General features: G+C 38.7%; 1 protein-coding gene across 1 annotated transcript in view; it reads left to right on the forward strand.

Moving 5' to 3' along the window:
- The window catches only part of UNC13B (unc-13 homolog B), a 215,393-nt gene that overhangs the window by 63,542 nt on the left and 131,518 nt on the right, over positions 1 to 20,333 (forward strand). Inside the window, exons 6-7 of the mRNA XM_068973725.1 lie at positions 878 to 951; positions 19,495 to 19,552. Coding sequence (XP_068829826.1) covers positions 878 to 951; positions 19,495 to 19,552 — 132 coding nt within the window. The remainder of the gene's footprint in view (positions 1 to 877; positions 952 to 19,494; positions 19,553 to 20,333) is intronic.

Raw genomic sequence — 20,333 nt, forward strand, 5'->3', positions numbered from 1 at the left:
ATGGATATTTGATGTTTTTAAAAGATGTTTCATTTTTTGGAAGTTGTTATATTCAATCTTAAATATATAGAAAAAGGCTATGTGTATCATTTTTCTTTGCTCTTTTTTTTTGTTGTTGTGGTAGAATACACATAACATAAAATTAAGTACCTCAGCCATTTAAAATATACAGTTCAGCAGTGTGAATACATTCATAATGTTGGGCAGCTGTCACCACTATTCATATCCATAGCTCTTTTCATCTTGCAAAACTAAAGCTCTCTATCCATTAAACAATAACTCCCCATTCTCCTCTGCCCCGAGCCCCTGGCAACTGCCATTCTTTCTGTCTCTGATTTGACTACTCTAAGTACCTTGTATAAGTGGAATCATACAGCACTTGGCTTTTTTGTGTGTAACTGGTTTATTTCACTTAGCCTAGTATCCTCAAGGGTTACCTATGTTGTAGCATATATCAGAATTTCCTTGCTTTTAAAGGCTGAGTAGTATTTCCTAGTATGTGTATATCACATTTTGTTTATCTGTTCATTCATTGATGGATACTTGGGTCGCTTCCACATTTTAACTATTGTGAATAATGTTGCTATGAACATTCATATTTCTGCCAAAAAAACTGGGATTTTTAATAGCGACTATGTTGAATCTATAATTGCTCCGGGTCTTATTGACATCTGCATGATTTTAAGTCTTCTGATCCGATGGGAATAATGATATATTATTTCAGCTTTTGTGAAGATTCAAGATAATGTTCATGGCAAGAACATGTAAAATTAGTCCATCACTACCACCCTTCTAACTTAGATCATTTAATAAAGTATTATCTACCTATGATTAAATTATTAACCTGGTAATGTGGCTTCTTCTTTTTTTGTGATAGATATCCCAGAAGAGGAAGCTAGATATTGGACCTACAAATTGGAGCAAATCAATGCCTTGGGACCTGACAATGAGGTAGGAATTGTTTTTACAATGTGAAAGTGGAAGTCACTCAGTCGTGTCCAACTCTTTGTGACCCCATGGACTCTACAGTCCACAGAATTCTCCAGGCCAGAATACCAGAGTGGGTAGCCTATCCCTTATCCAGTGGATCTTCCCGACCCAGCAATCGAACCAGGGTCTCCTGCATTGCAGGCAGATTCTTTACCAGCTGAGCCACCAGGGAAACTTACAATGTGAAGAGTGTCTGTTTAGAACACTTTAAGGGAGTGACTTGGGAACATACTACAGAATGAAAGAATTTAAACTGTATTAAAGAAAACAACGTAGCTAGAAGATTGCCTGTTATTGGAAAGATCTATCCATTTTTTCTTTTCTTCCCATTGTTTCCCAGAAGTGGCTGAATTGGCACTAGTTTGACTCTAGACTGTTGGGGAGCAAGCTTATACTAGGGAACCTGTCCTCTTGCGACACAGATGGGGAAGGCTTTTTTCCAGCTCATTCCCAGATTTTTGGATATGTATCCTTATTTACATGCTGCTGTTTAGACTACCGCATTGCTTAGTTCCGCTGTCCTAACTTATTTCCAGAGATGAGTTTGGTGCACAGAACAGAACACAGTCAGCTCAGTCTGGGCCATTAGGAATGGGGAATGTTTTTGTTGGTGATAGTAGAGGGAAAAGGTAAGTTTTTTACTTAGGACATGCTGGGCTGTTAGAGCATTTGTCTTATTAGACAGAGGTACAATTTGGAGTTGTTGTTTTTGAGTCTCTAAGTCAATTCCGACTCTGAGACCCCATGCACTGTAGTATGCCAGGCTTCCCTGTCCTTCACCAACTCCCGGAGCTTGCTCAAACTCATGTCCATTGAGTCAGTGATGCCATGCAACTATCTCATCCTCTGTTGCCCCTTCTCGTCCTGCCTTCAGTCTTTCCCAGAATCAGGGTCTTTTCCAGTGAGTCAGTTCTTCACATCAGGTGGCCAAAGTATTGGCACTTTAGCTTCAGCACCAGTCCTTCCAGTGAATATTCAGGGTTGATTTCCTTTATTTTATTATTATTTTTTTGTATTTCTTTTTTAAAATTTAAATTTATTTATTTTAATTGGAGCTAATTACTTTACAATATTGTATTGGTTCTGCCACACATCAACATGAATCCACCACTAGCGTACACATGTTCCTCATCCTAAACCCCCCACCCACTTCCCTCCCCATACCATCCCTCCGGGTCGTCCCAGTGCACCAGCCTCAAGCATCCTGTATCAAACCTGGACTAGCGATTCATTTCTTATATGATATTATACATGTTTCAATGCCGTCCCCCCAAATCATCCCACCCTCTCCCTCTCCCACAGAGTCCAAAAGACTGTTCTATACATCTGTGTCTTTTGCTGTCTCGCATATCGTTACCATCTTTCTAATTCCATATGTATGTGTTAGTATACTGTATTGGTGTTTTTCTTTCTGGCTTACTTCACTCTGTATATATACTCCCTGGTGGCTCAGACGGTAAAGCGTCTGTCTACAATGCAGGAGACCCGGGTTCAATCCCTGGGTTGGGAAGATCCCCTGGAGAAGGAAATGGCAATCCACTCCAGGACTATTGCCTGGAAAATCCCATGGACAGAGGAGCCTGGTAGGCTACAGCCCATGGGGTCGCAAAGAGTCGGACACGACTGAGCGGCTTCATTTCACTCATTCTGTATAATAGGCTCCAGTTTCATCCATCTCATTAGAACTGATTCAAATGTATTCTTTTTAATGGCTGAGTAATACTCCATTGTGTAAGCTTTCTTATCCATTTGTCTGCTGATGGTCATCTAGGTTGCTTCCATGTCCTGGCTATTATAAACAGTGCTGTGATGAACATTGGGGTACATGTGTCTCTTTCAATTCTGGTTTCTTCGGTGTGTATGCCCAGCAGTGGGATTGCTGGGTCATAAGGCAGTTCTATTTCCAGTTTTTTAAGGAATCTCCACACTATTCTCCATAGGGGCTGCACTAGTTTGCATTCCCACCAACAGTGTAAGAGGGTTCCCTTTTCTCCACACCCTCTCCAGCATTTATTGCTTGTAGACTTTTAGATCACAGCCATTTTGACTGGCGTGAAATGGTACTTCGTTGTGGTTTTGATTTGCATTTCTCTGATAATGAGTGATGTTGAGCATCTTTTCATGTGTTTGTTAGCGATCTGTATGTCTTCTTTGGAGAAATGTCTGTTTAGTTCTTTGGCCCATTTTTTGATTGGGTCGTTTATTTTTCTGAAATTGAGCTGCAGGAGTTGCTTGTATATTTTTGAGATTAGTTGTTTGTCAGTTGCTTCATTTGCTATTATTTTCTCCCATTCTGAAGGCTATCTTTTCAACTTGCTGTAGTTTCCTTTGTTGTGCAGAAGCTTTTAATTTTAATTAGATCCTATTTGTTTATTTTTGCTTCTATTTCTAGTATTCTGGGAGGTGGGTCATAGAGGATCCTGCTGTGATTTATGTCAGAGAGTGTTTTGCCTATGTTCTCCTCTAAGAGTTTTATAGTTTCTGGTCTTACATTTAGATCTTTAATCCATTTTGAGTTTATTTTTGTGTATGGTGTTAGAAAGTGTTCTAGTTTCATTCTTTTACAAGTGGTTGACCAGTTTTCCTAGCACCACTTGTTAAAGAGATTATCTTTTCTCCATTGTATATGATTTCCTTTAGAATTTGGAGTGCGAGGGTATATTTTTGTGGAAATGACTGGTAAGCAACCTCCTGACAGAATCTGAAGCTCAGGATTGGATGAAGTCAGGCATAGAGTTTGGATTTATTAACATATTTGTGGCAAATGAAGTCATAAGAATAGAAGCACAGACTCAGGTAAAGTATGTAGAAAGAGTATTGAAGAATAGAGACAAAACTTTGGGAAACATCAAAGATAGAATCTTGAGAAACAAGGAAGTCTGAGGAAGAGCTGCCTAAAAGAGAGTGCGTGCTAAGTCACTTCAGTTGTCTGACTCTTTGCCACCCTATGGCCCATGGCCCACCAGGCTCCTCTGTCCAAGGGATTTTCCAGGCAAGAGTACTGGAGTGAGATGCCATGCCTTCCTCCAGAGAACCAGAAAAGGTTTTCACAACAAAGAAAAATAGTTTTAAGGCAGAAATTCTTTACAGTGTGAAGTATCACCAAGAGTGATTTGATGAGTCTGTTGGTTTCCCAGGGCTGCCAAAACAAAGTAACACATACTGGGTGACTTACAATAACAGAAATATATTTTCTCATGCAGTTCTGGAGGCTGAAATTCTGACATCAGTTTTGGTGGGATCAATTTCTCCTGGAGGCTTTGGGAAGAAGCCGTTCCATGCTTCTCTTCTAGTTTCTGGTGCTTCCTAGCAGCCTTTGCTGTTCCTTTGCTTATCAAACACATTATTTCAGTCTCTGTCTCCATTGTTACATGCCTTCCTGTGTTGTCTGCCTGGCCTCATAAAATAGTCTCTCTTTTTATATCTATATTCAAACTTCCATTCATTTTTTGGGGATACTAGTCATTGGATTAACTTCTGCAGGGAGTCTATTTCCAAATAAGGTTGCATTCGTAAGTACTGAGGCTTAGGAGTTTACAAAATATCTTTCTTTTTAAAAAATATTTATTTGATTGTGCCAAGTCTTAGTTACTGCATGTGGGATCTAGTTCCCTGACCAGGGATTGAACTCAGGGCCTCTGCATTGGGAGTGTGGAGTTTTAGCCACTGGACCACCAGGGATGTCCCCATAACATGCCTTTTTGAAGGACACAGTTCAACCCACAATGAGTTAACTCAAAGATGAAGAAGTGGGACAAGTGTGAACTACTCTTTTCAGGGTTTTTCTTTACCTTATCTAAATCCTTAGTAGGCTTTCTGTTATTAAAGCTGCATAACTTTTCTCATATCCAAGCCAGCACCCTAACTTTTCTTCATTGAAAGCTTCAGTCTGCCTTCTCCCCTTGGTAAATGCCAAAATCCACTCTATCCTTATATTCACCTTACCCTTTGTATTTCTCTTTTCCCAAACCCTGCCTGTGGAGTGCTATACAGTTTTCAAAACTTTGATCTTTGTTTTCCTAGTAAAGAGATGCATTGCATTTTTTATTTTACAGGCTTTACTTTATGTAGAATCAGATGAAGGGGTTAAAACGATAAAAAAAAAACAAACCCCAAAATGTAGCATACACAGTTGTAGAATTTTCCAAGTTGTAGAAATGATGGTTCTTGGTCTATAGTTTCAACTCTTGAGTTTTTTGCTTTATGCTTCTCTTCTAGTATATGGCGCTCACTGAGTTTATTTTCTTCATCTGTTCCTAGGCCTCCCTGTTTTTTTTTTTATTAAAATGCAGTTCACATAGCATATAGTTACCACATTTAGTAGATTTTAGTATATTTGGAGTTGTACATTTATCACAATTTTATTTTTTATTTTTTTTAATTTTTATTTTTACTTTATTTTACTTTACAATACTGTATTGGTTTTGCCATACATTGACATGAATCCACCACGGGTGTACATGCATTCCCAAACATGAACCCCACTCCCACCTCCCTCCCCATAACATCTCTCTGGGTCATCACCGTATCACAATTTTAGAGCATTTTCATTGCCCTGTAAGAAGCCCTGTGCCCTTAGCTATTATACTCTAATCCTGGGAGTATCCTTCTCAGACCTAGGTAACCACTAATCTACTTTCTGTCTGTGTACATTGGCTTATAATAGATATTCATATAAATGGAATTATACGATATATGATCCTTTGCGACTGTCTTCCTTTACTTGACATATTTTCAATGTTTCTTCTATCTTGTGGCATTTAACAGTACTCTGTTCTCTTCCATTGCCAAATAGTGTTCCCCTCTATAGCTATGTACTATGTTTTATTTATCCATTTGTCAGTTAATGAACACTTGAGTTGTTTCCATCTTTCTATTAATATGGATAATGCTTCTGTGAACATTCAGGTGTAAGTTTTTGTTTGGACATATACTTTTAATTCTCATAGGTATATACCTGGGAATAGAATTGCCGGACAAGATGGTAACTTATAGTTAACAGTTTTAGAAACATCCAGATTGTTTTACAAAGTAGCTATACCAGTTTACATTCCCATCAGGGCTTTATAAGGGGTCTAATTTCTTCATATCTTTGCCAGCATTTATCTGTCTTTTTGAACAGCCCTTCTAGTGGTTAAAAGTGGTGTCTCATTGTGATTGTTAGTTTGTTTAAAGGCTGTTTTTATTATCAAAAGTTTTGAACATGAAAAATATATAGAAATAGCTCTTCCCTCTTTTGATGGAGTATTTTAAAACAGATCCCAGACATCATCTTCTCTCACCCACAAATACATAAGTGTCACAGTATACATCATTAACATAAAAAATAATTGCAGTGCCTTTAACACATTGAATTTAACCATAATTTCTTACTAGTTTGAGTTCAGTTTTCCATTAGTGTCTCAAAGATGTCTTTTCACAGTAGATATATTCAATTCAGGATCCAGGCAAATTGTATGTATTTGGTTATTATGTTTCTTAAACCATTTTTATTCTAGAATTGGTTTCCTCTTCTCTCATTTGTTCTATAGAATTCCACACATTCTGGATTTGGCTGATTATGTCCCCGAGATCTTATTTACCATGTTTCTCTATCCCTCTTATTTTTTTAAACTGAAAAACTATATCTAGTAGTTTGAGGATTAGATGGAGATTTAGATTGATGTTGTTTTTTGGTTTGTTTTGAAGGCAGATTGTGTCTTGCCTCAGTTTTAGTGATGGTAGAATTAAACAGTGGATTCCACTTGATGTGAGTGTATTTCATCTCTTATAAAGTGATCCCACCAGCCTTTTACCTAATGGTTTTAGCAACAAATAATGATGATTATTTTATTAGGGTTGCACAGTGATGTTTTTCTAATTATATCACCTCTTCAACATTTACTAGCTATGATTTGTCTATAAAACAGAACTTTCTCTCACCTGCTATTTGGTTCACTTGAAATGAAGTCTGTGTAAGAAAAACATTCCCTTTAACAGTTTTCAAATTAATGAGCTGGTGCATAAGCAGCTTCTCAAGGTGACCTGTGCATTGTTTTCCTTTTTCTAATGGCATATCATTATCAATTTATGAATTTTTATGTATTTCTGTTTCAACCCATTGCAGTCTTTGCTCTTTTTGATACTAAACTTGTCTCATCTTTGATTATTGGAAGCTTCTTCTTTTCTTTTTTCTATATTTATCATGAAAAAGTTTTAAAGGAAAATGTAAAAGTTGAAGGAGTAGTAAAATGAAACCTGTACACTTATCTCCAAGATTCAGTGATTATCAAAATTTGGTCAAACTCACTGCAAAATCATTTTAAAAACACAATGTTGAATCTTATATTTTTTCCCCTATGGTGTGCAATAGTTCCCATGCACAGCAGCCTCTTGGGTCAAGACTGGCCCTGGAATCTACTACTTGAGCTTAAATGCGTCACTGTTTATTACTTTTTCTACTCATGGAAAATTAGGTTTTCACTATTATAAATGCACGCTTCTGTAAACATCTCTGAGTCTGTTTCTCTATGCTTATGTAAGGGAGATTCTCGGGGTATATACCTGGAAATAGAATAGCTCTGTTGGGGCATGTGCTCTATGCAACATTATTAGATGTTGCTAAATTGTTTGCTAAAGTAATTGTGCCCATTTATATTCTAGTTTTCCTCTTCTCTATATTTTTACTAATACTTGTTATTGTCAGATTTTAAATTTTTGCTAATCTGCTGGGTTTAGAGGTTTATAATTTAAATTTGCATTTCTGTCTTAACTTAAAAAATATATTTATCTATTTTAAATAGAACAAAGGTGAATATTTTTAATGATAAAAGGTACAATTCACAAAGAAGATAGACATCATAAACCATTAGATACCTTAACAACAAAGAAACATACATAAAGTAAATATCAGAAGAAATAGAAAAGAAAAAATATATAATCATAGTAAGACATATTTACATTTCTCTGAGAATATTTTACCAAGTGCAGAAAAAATAAAAATAGGAGCATCTTGAATGATGCCATTAATAATTTAAATATAATAGATTTATATTTAATTAATTTATATTAACCATATCCTATAAAAATATGTTTAAAATTTTGTATGTCATAGGTTGTTATTAGATGTCCATAGGACATTTAGAAAAACTGGCAAAAAGATAAACATTACAAAATTTCAAACAGTAGAATTATTTTTATGTGTGTGTGATTCAGTTATACATATACACATATTTTTGAAATTATTTTCCATTATAAGTTATTATAAGATATTGATTATAGTTCCTGTGCTATACAGTAAACTTTTGTTGCTTGTTGCATGTTTACTTTTTTAAGTTAGAAATCTAGCATTCTGTTCCTACAAGTGGAATCAAAATGTCATACATTTTTTTACTTAGGCAAAAATTCATGTTTCTAAAATATATATTTTATACATATTATATATATGTATGCAAAAGCTTTTCTACTGTGCTTGATAAAGGCTTGAGAAAGAACATCCCCAAAAAAGTGAAGAGATGGAGAAATTGGAGAAAATAAACTAAATGAAATGGAAGCACTGAATATGAAATAGAAAATGTGAAACAAACTAGATAAAAGTAAAAGATCCTCATTAAGTCCATTGTTTTTAAACATGGCTGCTCATTAGAAACATATCTGGAGCTCTGTCAAAAAAAAAAAGCAGTACCTAGACATTTGTATTTTTCAGAAAATTCTAAGATAATTCTGATATGCATATGAAATTTAAGAAGTGATTACAGATTTTTCTGTTAGGCGATTATTTTGGTGATATAGAATTCTATAATTTTTCTGTTGACCAATCATGGTACAATGGTATTAAGTGGGTGATAGTTACATAATCACAATAGTAAAAGATATTTATCAGTTTTAACAATCAATCGGAGAAGGCAGTGGCACCCCACTCCAGTACTCTTGCCTGGAAAATCCCATGGTTGGAGGAGCCTGGTGGCCTGCAGACCATGGGGTTGCTAAGAGTTGGACAAGACTGAGCAACTTCACTTTCACTTTTCACTTTCATGCATTGGGGAAGGCAATGGCAACCCACTCCAGTGTTCTTGCCTTGAGAATCCTAGGGACGGGTGAGTCTCGTGGGCTGCCATCTCTGGGGTCACGCAGAGTCGAACACAACTGAAGTGACTTAGCAGCAGCAGCAGCCAGTCAAAAAATAAAAGATAATTACAGTTGCAAGCCATAATGGAAACATGATTAACCTAACAATATAAGATAATTACATACAATTTGGGGGGTCAAGCAGAGTGACGTGGTAAGTGGACGTGCATACATGTACATGTTTTCTTCTGCTCAGCCAGTCTGTGTCTTTTGATTGGTGCATTTAATCCATTTACATTCAAGGTAATTTTTGATGTGTATGATCCTATTACAGTTGTCTTAATTAAAAATAAATGTTTTGAGGTTTGTTTTCTGTAGGTAAGGCTTTTCCTTCTCTTGTTTTCTGACTGGAGAAAACATTTGTTGTAAAGCTGGTTTGGTGGTGCTGAATTCTGTTAACTTGCTTGTCTGGAAAGCTTTTGATTTCTCCATCAAATCTGAACGAGAGTCTAGCTGGGTCAAGTATTCTTGGTTGTAGTTTCTTCCTTTTCATCACTTTAAGTATATCATGCCATTCCCTTCTGGCTTGTAGAGTTTCTGTTGAGAAATCAGCTGATAGCCTGATGAGAATTCCCTTGTTTGTTATTTGTTGTTTTTAGTATTTTATCTCTGTCTTTAATTATTGTCAGTTTGATTACTGTGTGTCTTGGTGTGCTCCTCGTTGGGTTTATCCTGGCTGGGACTCTCTGTACTTCCTGGACTTCGTTGATTATTTCCTTGCCCATGTTAGGGAAGTTTTCAACTATGATCTCTCTCCAAATATTTTCTCAGGTCCTTTCTCTCTCTCCTCCTTGTGGGATATCTATAATGTGAATGTTGGTGCATTAAATGTTGTCCCAGAGGTCTCCTAGTCTGTCTTCATTTCTTTCATTCTTTTTTTTCTGTATTCTGTTCTGTGGCAGTGATTTCCACCATTTTGTCCTCCAGATCATTTGTCCGTGCTTCTGCCTTGGTTATTCTGCTATGGATTCCTTCTAATGTATTATTTATCTCTGCTTGTTTATTCTTTAGTTCTTCTAGGTCTTTGGTAAACATTTCTTGTATTATCTCAATCTTTGCCTCAATTCTTTTTCCAAGATCCTGAATCATACTCACTATCATTATTCTGAATTCTTTTTTTGGAAGGTTGCCCATCTCCACTTCATTTAGTTGTTTTTCTGGTGTTTTATCTTGTCCTTTCATCTGGGACGTAACTTTCTGCTTTTTCATGCTGATTAACTTTCTATGGTATGGTTTTGGTTTTAGCCACAGTTCGCCCGAGGTAAGAGAAACCCAAGTAAGATGGTAGGTGTTGCAAGAGGGGATCAGAGAGCAGACACACTGAAACCATACTCACAGAAAGCTAATCAATCTAATCACACTAGGACCACAGCCTTGTCTAACTCAATGAAACTAAGCCATGCCTGTGGGGCAACCCAAGACGGGCAGGTCATGGTGGAAAGGTCTGACAGAATGTGGTCCACTGGAGAAGGGAATGGCAAACCACTTCAGTATTCTTGCCTTGAGAACCCCATGAACAGTATGAAAAGGCAAAATGATAGGATACTGAAAGAGGAACTCCCCAGGTCAGTAGGTGCCCAATATGCTACTGGAGATCAGTAGAGAAATAACTCCAGAAAGAATGAAGGGATGGAGCCAAAGCAAAAACAATACCCAGCTGTGGATGTGACTGGTGATAGAAACAAGGTCCGATGCTGTAAAGAGCAATATTGCATAGGAACGTCAGGTCCATGCATCAAGGCAAATCGGAAGTGGTCAAACAAGAGATGGCAAGAGTGAACGTCGACATTCTAGGAATGAGTGAACTAAAATGGACTGGAATGGGTGAATTTAATTCAGATGACCATTATATCTACTACTGTAGGCAGGAATCCCTCAGAAGAAATGGAGTAGCCATCATGGTCAACAAAAGAGTCCGAAATGCAGTACTTGGATGCAATCTCAGAAACGACAGAATGATCTCTGTTCGTTTCCAAGGCAAACCATTCAATGTTACAGTAATCCAAGACTATGCCCTAACCAGTAACTCTGAAGAAGCTGAAGTTGAACGGTTCTATGAAGACATACAAGACCTTTTAGAACTAACACCCAAAAAAGATGTCCTTTTCATTATAGGGGACTGGAATGCAAAAGTAGGAAGTCAAGAAACACCTGGAGTAACAGGCAAATTTGGCCTTGGAATGCAGAATGAAGCAGGGCAAAGACTAATAGAGTTTTGCCAAGAAAATGCACTGGTCATAGCAAACACCCTCTTCCAACAACACAAGAGAAGACTCTACACATGGACATCACCAGATGGTCAACACCGAAATCAGATTGATTATATTTGCAGCCAAAGATGGAGAAGCTCTATACAGTCCGCAAAAACAAGACCAGGAACTGACTGTGGCTCAGATCATGAACTCCTTATTACCAAATTCAGACTGAAATTGAAGAAAGTAGGGGAAACCACTAGACCATTCAGGTATGACCTAAATCAAATCCCTTATGATTATACAGTGGAAGTGAGAAATAGATTTAAGGGCCTAGATCTGATAGAGTGCCTGATGAACTATGGAATGAGGTTCTTGACATTGTACAGGAGACAGGGATCAAAACCATCTCCATGGAAAAGAAATGCAAAAAAGCAAAATGGGTGTCTGAGGAGGCCTTACAAATAGCTGTGAAAAGAAGAGAAGCGAAAAGCAAAGGAGAAAAGGAAAGATATAAGCATCTGAATGCAGAGTTCCAAGAATAGCAAGAAGAGATAAGAAAGCCTTCTTCAGTGATCAATGCAAAGAAATAGAGGACAAAAACAGAATGGGAAAGACTAGAGATCTCTTCAAGAAAATTAAAGATACCAAGGGAACATTTCATGCAAAGATGGACTCGGTAAAGGACAGAAATGGTATGGACCTAACAGAAGCAGAAGATATTAAGAAGAGGTGGCATGAATACACAGAAGAACTATACAAAAAAGATCTTCACGACCCAGATAATCACGATGGTGTGATCTTTCATCTAGAGCCAGACATCCTGGAATGTGAAGTTAAGTGGGCCTTAGAAAGCATCACTACGAAGAAAGCTTGTGGAAGTGATGGAACTCCAGTTGAGCTATTTCATATCCTGAAAGATGATGCTGTGAAAGTGCTGCACTCAATATGCCAGCAAATTTGGAAAACTCAGCAGTGGCCACAGGTCTGGGAAAGGTCAGTTTTCATTCCAATCCCAAAGAAAGGCAATCCCAAAGAATGCTCAAACTACCGCACAATTGCACTCATCTCACACACTAGTAAAGTAATGCTCAAAATTCTCCAAGCCAGGCTTCAACAGTACGTGAACCGTGAACTTCCTGATGTTCAATCTGGTTTTAGAAAAGGCAGAGGAACCAGAGATCAAATTGCCAACATCTGCTGGATCATGGAAAAAGCAACAGATTTCCAGAAAAACATCGGTTTCGCTTTATTGATTATGCCAAAGCCTTTGACTATGTGGATCACAATAAACTGTGGAAAATTCTGAAAGAGATGGGAATACCAGACCACCGGACCTGCCTCTTGAGAAATCTGTATGCAGGTCAGGAAGCAACAGTTAGAACTGGACATGGAACAACAGACTGGTTCCAAATAGGAAAAGGAGTACGTCAAGGCTGTCTATTGTCACCCTGCTTATTTAACTCATATGCAAAGTACATCATGAGAAACACTGGACTGGAAGAAGCACAAGCTGGAATGAAGATTGGCAGGAGAAATATCAATAACCTCAGATTTGCAGATGACACCACCCTTATGGCAGAAAGTGAAGAGGAACTAAAAAGCCTCTTGATGAAAGTGAAAGTGGAGAGTGAAAAAGTTGGCTTAAAGCTCAACATTCAGAAAACGAAGATCATGGCATCTGGTCCCATCACTTCATGGGAAATAGATGGGGAAACAGTGGAAACAGTGTCAGACTTTTATTTTTTGGGGCTCCAAAATCACTGCAGATGGTGATTGCAGCCATGAAATTAAAAGACGGCTACTCCTTGGAAGAAAAGTTATGAGCAACCTAGATAGCATATTCAAAAGCAGAGACATTACTTGCCGACTAAGGTCCGTCTAGTCAAGGCTATGGTTTTCCTGTGGTCATGTATGGATGTGAGAGTTGGACTGTGAAGAAGGCTGAGCACCGAAGAATTGATGCTTTTGAACTGTGGTGTTGGAGAAGACTCTTGAGAGTCCCTTGGACTGCAAGGAGATCCAACCAGTCCATTCTGAAGGAGATCAGCCCTGGGATTTCTTTGGAAGGAATGATGCTAAAGCTGAAACTCCAGTACTTTGGCCACCTGATGCGAAGAATTGACTCATTGGAAAAGACTCTGATTTTGGGAGGGATTGGGGGCAGGAGGAGAAGGGGACAACAGAGGATGAGATGGCTGGATGGCATCACTGACTCGATGGACGTGAGTCTGAGTGAACTCTGGGAGTTGGTGATGGACAGGGAGGCCTGGTGTGCTGCGATTCATGGGGTTGCAAAGAGTTGGACACGACTGAGCGACTGAACTGAACTGTTGGATTGTTCTTCCTTCTGCCTGCCCTCTGATGGAGCAAGCTAATCTGTGAGTTTCTTGATGGGAGAGACTGGTGGTGGGAAAAACTAGGTCTTGCTCTGGTTGGCAGGTCCTTACTCCGTAAAGCATTAATCCAATTATCTGCTGATGGGTGGGGTTGCTCTTCTTCCCTATTAATTTTTTGGCCTCAGCCCTCTTGTCTATGGGTTTCTCTCATAGCTGAGATGGAAACAAATCTGCCTGCAGTGCAGGAGTTTGATCCCATGGTCGAGAAGATCCCCTGGAGAAGGAAATGGCAACCCATTCCAGTATCCTTGCCTGGAAAATCCCATCGACAGAGGAGTCTATTGGGCTGCAGTCCATGGGGTCGCAAAGAGTCGGGCACAACTGAGCAACTAACACACAGACACACTCACGTTTATGGACTCTGTGGTTGGGTTATTGGTGACCTCCAAGAGGGTTTATGCCAAAGGGAACCTTCCCAGACAGCTGCTGCCAGTTACCCCATCCCTTGGTGAGCCCGTGCCAACCCAGTCCTCCATAGGAGACCCTCCAACACTAGCAGGTAGTTTTGGTTCAGTTTCCTATGCAGTTACTGCTCCTTTCCTCACAGTCTTGGTGTGCTCAAGGTTTTGTTTGTGCCCTTTAAGATTGGAGCTTCTGTTTCCCCAGTCCTGTGGAAATCAAATCCTACTGGCCTTCCGGGTCAGATTCCCTGGGGATTCCCAATCCCTTTGATGGGTCCCCAGGCTGGGGAGCCTCATATGGGGTTCCGAACCTTTACGACAGTGGGAGAATGTCTCTGGTATTATTGTTCTCCAGCTTGTGGATCACACACCAAATGGGTATGGGATTTGATTTTATCATGATTGTGCCCCTGCTTCTGTCTTGCTGCAGCTTCTCCTTGTCTTTGAACGTGGGCTGTCTTTTTCTGGTAGGTTCCAGTGTCCTCCTTTTTGCGGTTGTTCAACAACTAGTTGTGATTTTGGTGCTTTTGCAGGAGGAGATGAGCACACGTCTTTTCTACTCTGCCGTCTTGAACCGAAAGGCACATTTGTCTGTTGATTGGTGACATTTGTCACCAATTTATTTAGTCATTTGCTCACCAAATAACTTTTTGAGCACTGTGTACCAGGCACTATTGTACATGCTTCGTATACATCAGAAGTTAAAACAAAGACCAGTGTCCTCTTGGATCAACTAGGAGGAGATGTGTAATAAATATAGTTAAACTTCAGAAGATCAGAAATGGTGTAGGAGAAAAACCCATCTTCTCCATACAGGGTTCTTTTCTTTTAAATTATTTATTCATTTATTTTTGTCTGTTCTGGGTCTTCATTGCTTAGAAGGGGCTACTCTCTAGTTGTGGTGTGTGGGCTTCTTATTGCAGTGGCTTCTCTTGTGGAGCACAGGCTGTAGGTGAGTGGGCTCAGAAGTTGCACCTCCTGGGCTCTTGAGCACAGGCTCACTAGTTGGGGTGCTAGGGCTTAGTTCCTCTGTGGTTTGTGGGATCTTCCCAGATCAGTGTCTCCTGCATTGTCAGGCGGATTCTTTACCACAGACCCACCAGGGAAGCCCCTCATGAAGTTTTGTGCTTCTTTTGTTAGGTTTATTCCTAGTAATTGTGAATGGTATATTTAAAAATTAAATTTTGTAGTAGTTTATTGCTATCTATATAAGGGAGTGCTGTTCAATTTTATTTTTAGCATTTGTCTTATTTACCAACTCATTATTCTACTAGTTTAGAAATTCCTTTGGGTGTTTTAATTTTTGTATTTTTGAATAGTAAGTTTTTTTCTTTCTCATCCTTATGTCTTATTTTTTAAGTGAAATATTTTGCACATTTATTTTTATTAATAGAATTTATTTTTTACAGCAATTGTACATTTACAAAAATATGAAGCAGTTGTAGAGGAGGTTTCCATATCACCTCTTATCCGCCCCCTCTCTCTAGTTTTCCTTATTAGTAACATCTTACATTAGTATGGTACATTTATTACAGTTCAGTTCAGTTCAGTTCAGTTTCAGTTGTGTCCGACTCTTTGCAACCCCATGGGCCACAGCATGCCAGGCCTCCCTGTCTATCACCAACTCCTGCAGTTTACCCAAACTCATGTCCACTGAGTCAGTGATGTCATCTAACCATCTCATCCTCTGTCATCTTCTCCTCATGCCTTCAATCTTTCCCAGGATCAGGGTCTTTTCAAATGAGTCAGCTCTTCGCATCAGGTGGCCAAAGTTTTGGAGTTTCAGCTTAAACATCAGTCCTTCCAATTACCACTCAGGACTGATCTCCTTTAGGATGGACTGGTTGGATCTCCTTGCAGTCCAAGGGACTCTCAAGAGTCTTCTCCAACACCACAGTTCAACAGCATCAATTCTTCAGCGCTCAGCTTTCTTTATAGTCTAACTCTCACATCCATACATGACTATTGGAAAAACCATAGCCTTGACTAGACGGACCTTTGTTGGCAAAATAATCTTTCTGCTTTTTAATATGCTTGTCTAGGTTGGTCATAGCTTTCCTTCCAAGGAGTAAGTGTCTTTTAATTTCATGGCTGCAGTCACCATCTGCAGTGATTTTGGAGCCCCCAAAAGTAAAGTCAGCCACTGTTTCCACGGTTTCCCCATCTGTTTGCCATGAAGTAATGGGACCAGATGCCATGATCTTAGTTTTCTGAATGTTGAGCTTTGAGCTTACTTTTTCACTCTCCTCGTTCACTTTCATCAAGAGGCTCTTTAGATCTTTGCTTTCTGCCATAAGGGTGGTGTCATCTGCATATCTGAGGTTATTGATATTTCTCCTGGCAATGCTGATTCCAGCTTGTGCTTCCTCCAGCTCAGCATTTCTCATGATGTACTCTGCATAAGTTAAATAAGCAGGGTGACAATATACATCCTTGACATATTCCTTTTCCTATTTGGAACCAGTCTGTTGTTCCATGTACAGTTTTAACTTTTGCTTCCTGACCTGCATACAGGTTTCTCAAGAGACAGGTCAGTTGGTCTGGTATTCCCATCTCTTTCAGAATATTCCACAGTTTGTTGTGATCCACACAGTCAAAGGCTTTGGCATAATCAATAAAGCGGAAACCGATGTTTTTCTGGAACTCTCTTGCTTTTTCCATGATCCAGCGGATGTTGGCAATTTGATATCTGGTTCATTTGCCTTTTCTAAATCCAGCTTGAACATCTGAAAGTTCACGGTTCATGTATTGCTGAAGCCTGGCTTGGAGAATTTTAAGCGTTACTTTACTAGCATGCGAGATGAGTGCAGTTGTGCAGTAGTTTGAGCATTCTTTGGGATTGCCTTTCTTTGGGATTGGAATGAAAACTGACCTTTTCCAGTTCTGTGGCCACTGCTGAGTTTTCCAAATTTGCTGGCATATTGAGTGCAGCACTTTCACAGCATCATCTTTCGGGATTTGAAATAGCTTAACTGGAATTCCATCACTTCCACTAGCTTTGTTAGTGGGCTGATTGATATGTTATTACTAACTAAAAGTTAATATGTTATATTCTATTTTATTAATCACTAAAATCCTTAGTTTTTGAAAAACTTCTAAAGACTTTTCTCTCATGTTATTTTTCAGTACCATTATCCCATACAGAACATTGTATTACGTTTAAGTGTCATGTCTCCTTAGCCTGCTCTTGACTGTGTTATTTTTTCAGACATTCCTTCTTTTGATGACCTCTTATTTTAAAAATGTCATTGTGTAAAACATCCTGTGTAATTTTTAATAGAGAAAGTGGGGAAGCTTTGTCTTTTTCCTGACTGTAAAGAGAATACTTCATGAGTCTTGAAGTATGATATTTGCTATAGATTTTGATGGATACCCTTTATCAGATTAAGGAAAATCTTATTTTCCTTCTGATTTTCCGAGGTATTTTATCATGAAAAAGTAAGGGATTTTATCAAGATTTTTTTCTGCATTGGTAGATCATATAGTTTTTCTCCTTTAATCTCTTCATGTGGTGATATTGAAGTATCCTTTAAAGTCCTTTTGGTCATGCTACATTATTTATATGTCAGCATTCTTACATATGCATACATATACATAACATTCACATGGAAATATTAAAGACATATATGATGAATAAGCGACATATGATTTGGTTTGATAATCTAGGATTTTTGCATCCATTTTCATAAATGAGATTGGCCTTTAATTTTCCTTACTTATAATACTTACATTTTCTGTAGGTAAATATTATGGATTTTTTTTCCCTTAGATCTCTTAATATTATTAATTAGATTGTAGGTGGTCTTTAGCTTTCTGCTGGACCTTAAAGAGATTCATCAAACATGTCTTCTGGAAATATCTGCTTCATCTATTAAGTCTGAATTCTTCTAGTCTAATGCTTAAAGTTTTATGATTTCCTCACTGTTATACCTGTTTACTTTCTATAAAAATCATCGTTATTTATACTAGTTATTATAATCAAGTCCTTTTGTTACTTTGGAGTGGGTTGCTTGGCCTCTAGGAGGTTTTGAGCTTTTTTACGATTGACAGTTTTACTAGTACTATTATATTGTTTGAACTGTGCTTGACTTCTGCTCCTTACTGTAATGGAGGTAGTAATAACATTGTCTGCCTCTGGTATTCGTATTGTAGTTTGTTGCTTGTAAAGTACTTTATATAGAAGAGTATGTTTATATACAAAAAGTGTTTTGTGTTTTGTATCCAACCACTTGACATGCCCTTCATCACTAACATTCATGTGCAAGCCACTAATCAACTTTCATCTGAATAATTCCAATAACTAGTCTTATTTCCCTGTATTTCCCTACAGTTCTTCTCACACAGCAGCCAGAGTGATTTTTAAAGTGTAAGCAAGTCATATCCCTCTGGTGTTTAAAACTTCACACAGCTTCTCAACAGACTAGAGTAATGTGTAAACTCCTTACCGTGATTTCTATTCCCCCAGTGCCTGGAACAATGCCTTACACATAATAGGTACTCAAGAAATATCTGTTGAATGGATGACACCTTCAGTGTTTGAGAAGCTCTGCCTTGCCCAGAATCTACAATTTATTAAGAAATGGCAGAGTCAGGATGAAAACTCACATTTCCAACTTACCTTTATAAATTGCTGAACCATGTGGACTTATATTTTTCCAGTTCTCCAATGGGCTCTGAACCAAATCCATTTTACCTTCCAGACTCTCTGTACCTGTGTTAATTAGTTTATGCTTTTTTGTTTTGCCTTTCTAAATCTTGCCTATCTTCAATACATGAACTTAATTTGGCTTCCTTTTACAGAACTTTCTTTTTATGGCTTCAGTGGTCTGTTTTTTTGGTGGTGATAGTGGTGAGTTGTGTTGGGGAGGTTAGAGTATAACTGGGAAGGAGACTCTAGTAAATACCAGATGTTGTATTGCATGCTTACGTAAGTGATTTCACTTCCCACGGGATCTTGTGAGGGAAGAACCACTTTTTTTTTTTTTCTTTTTAAAGATGGAGAAAACTCAAATCTCAGAGAGGTTTTCAGTTCCACCACCCAGATGGGGAAATCTATACATTATCTGAGTTTTCTAAGTCCTCTAAAACTTCTAAGACTAAAGCCTTCCACCACTGCCTGGCATAGCTAGAATGATGCCCAGCTGACCTTGATCAGAGCTGACTTTCTGCTCTCCTGGTTTAGCTTGTCATACTGGGCCAATGCCATATCTGATAGTCTGGCCTGTATGTGATGATCACACAGGAAAATCAACAGCAGGATGATCTGTTTCTGTTTGATAAGAAATCTGACTCCAGTGAAATGCTAAACCTTTTTATAGGTAGCTATGTTTCCCCCCACCCTGCCTTCCTCTTTACTTGGGCCTCTTACTATGTTTTGTTTTGTTTTTTTCTCCTTTCTTCCTCTAGTATTCTAGTCAAGAAGAAAGCCAGAGGAAGCAATTGCCTACTGCTGCCGCCCAGTGTTGTAAGTGAGAAACTTGTCTCTGAATCGCTTCTTAATCACAGCTTTCTGTCAGTTCTCCAAATGTGGCTTATTTTAAGTTGGGGAGGTTGGAGAGATATGGTGTGTATAAACAGAAGATATTCCAGAAATACACCTTATTCAGGCCCATCCTCCCAATGGCTATCTCCTCGTTACCTTTAAGAAGAGATCTTTTGGTTTTGTGTGGCTGTAGGTAGGGCAGTGAGGCTTTTTTCCCTCTGTTTACCAGCTTTTGCCCCTGGAGGAATGATTTTTCCCGCTCTGTCCCCATTTATCTGTTATTGCCCTTTAAGAGTGTCCACCTGTGGAAACTCTTTGTGCTGTTTCCTTCTTCTCCCCAGTCTAGTTTAGGTCTTTCCTCTGCTCCCATTGTATCCTGTATATATATAGCCATCATATGTTATAATCTATATATATTTATTTGACAGGAATGCAAAATTTTTTAAAGGCCCAAATTTGTATTCCTAGCATCTGGCTCAACACCTGATAACATGTGTGCGTGTGGGCTCAGTTGCTTCAATTGTGTCTGACTCTTTGTGACCCCATGGACTGTAGCCCACCAGATTCCTCTGTCCATGGAATTCTCCAGGCAAGAATATAGGAGTGGGTTGCCATTTCCTCCTCCAGGGGATCTTCCCTACCCAGGAATCGAACCCATGTCTCTTGTATTTCCTGCATTGGTAGGTGGGTTCTTTACCCACTAGTGCCACCTGGGAGGAACTCAGGTAAGCCTCAATAAAGGAACTCAGTAAGCCTCAGTAAA

This window comes from Capricornis sumatraensis, chromosome 6, assembly GCF_032405125.1.
Source record: "Capricornis sumatraensis isolate serow.1 chromosome 6, serow.2, whole genome shotgun sequence".
Taxonomy (NCBI): Eukaryota; Metazoa; Chordata; class Mammalia; order Artiodactyla; family Bovidae; genus Capricornis; species Capricornis sumatraensis.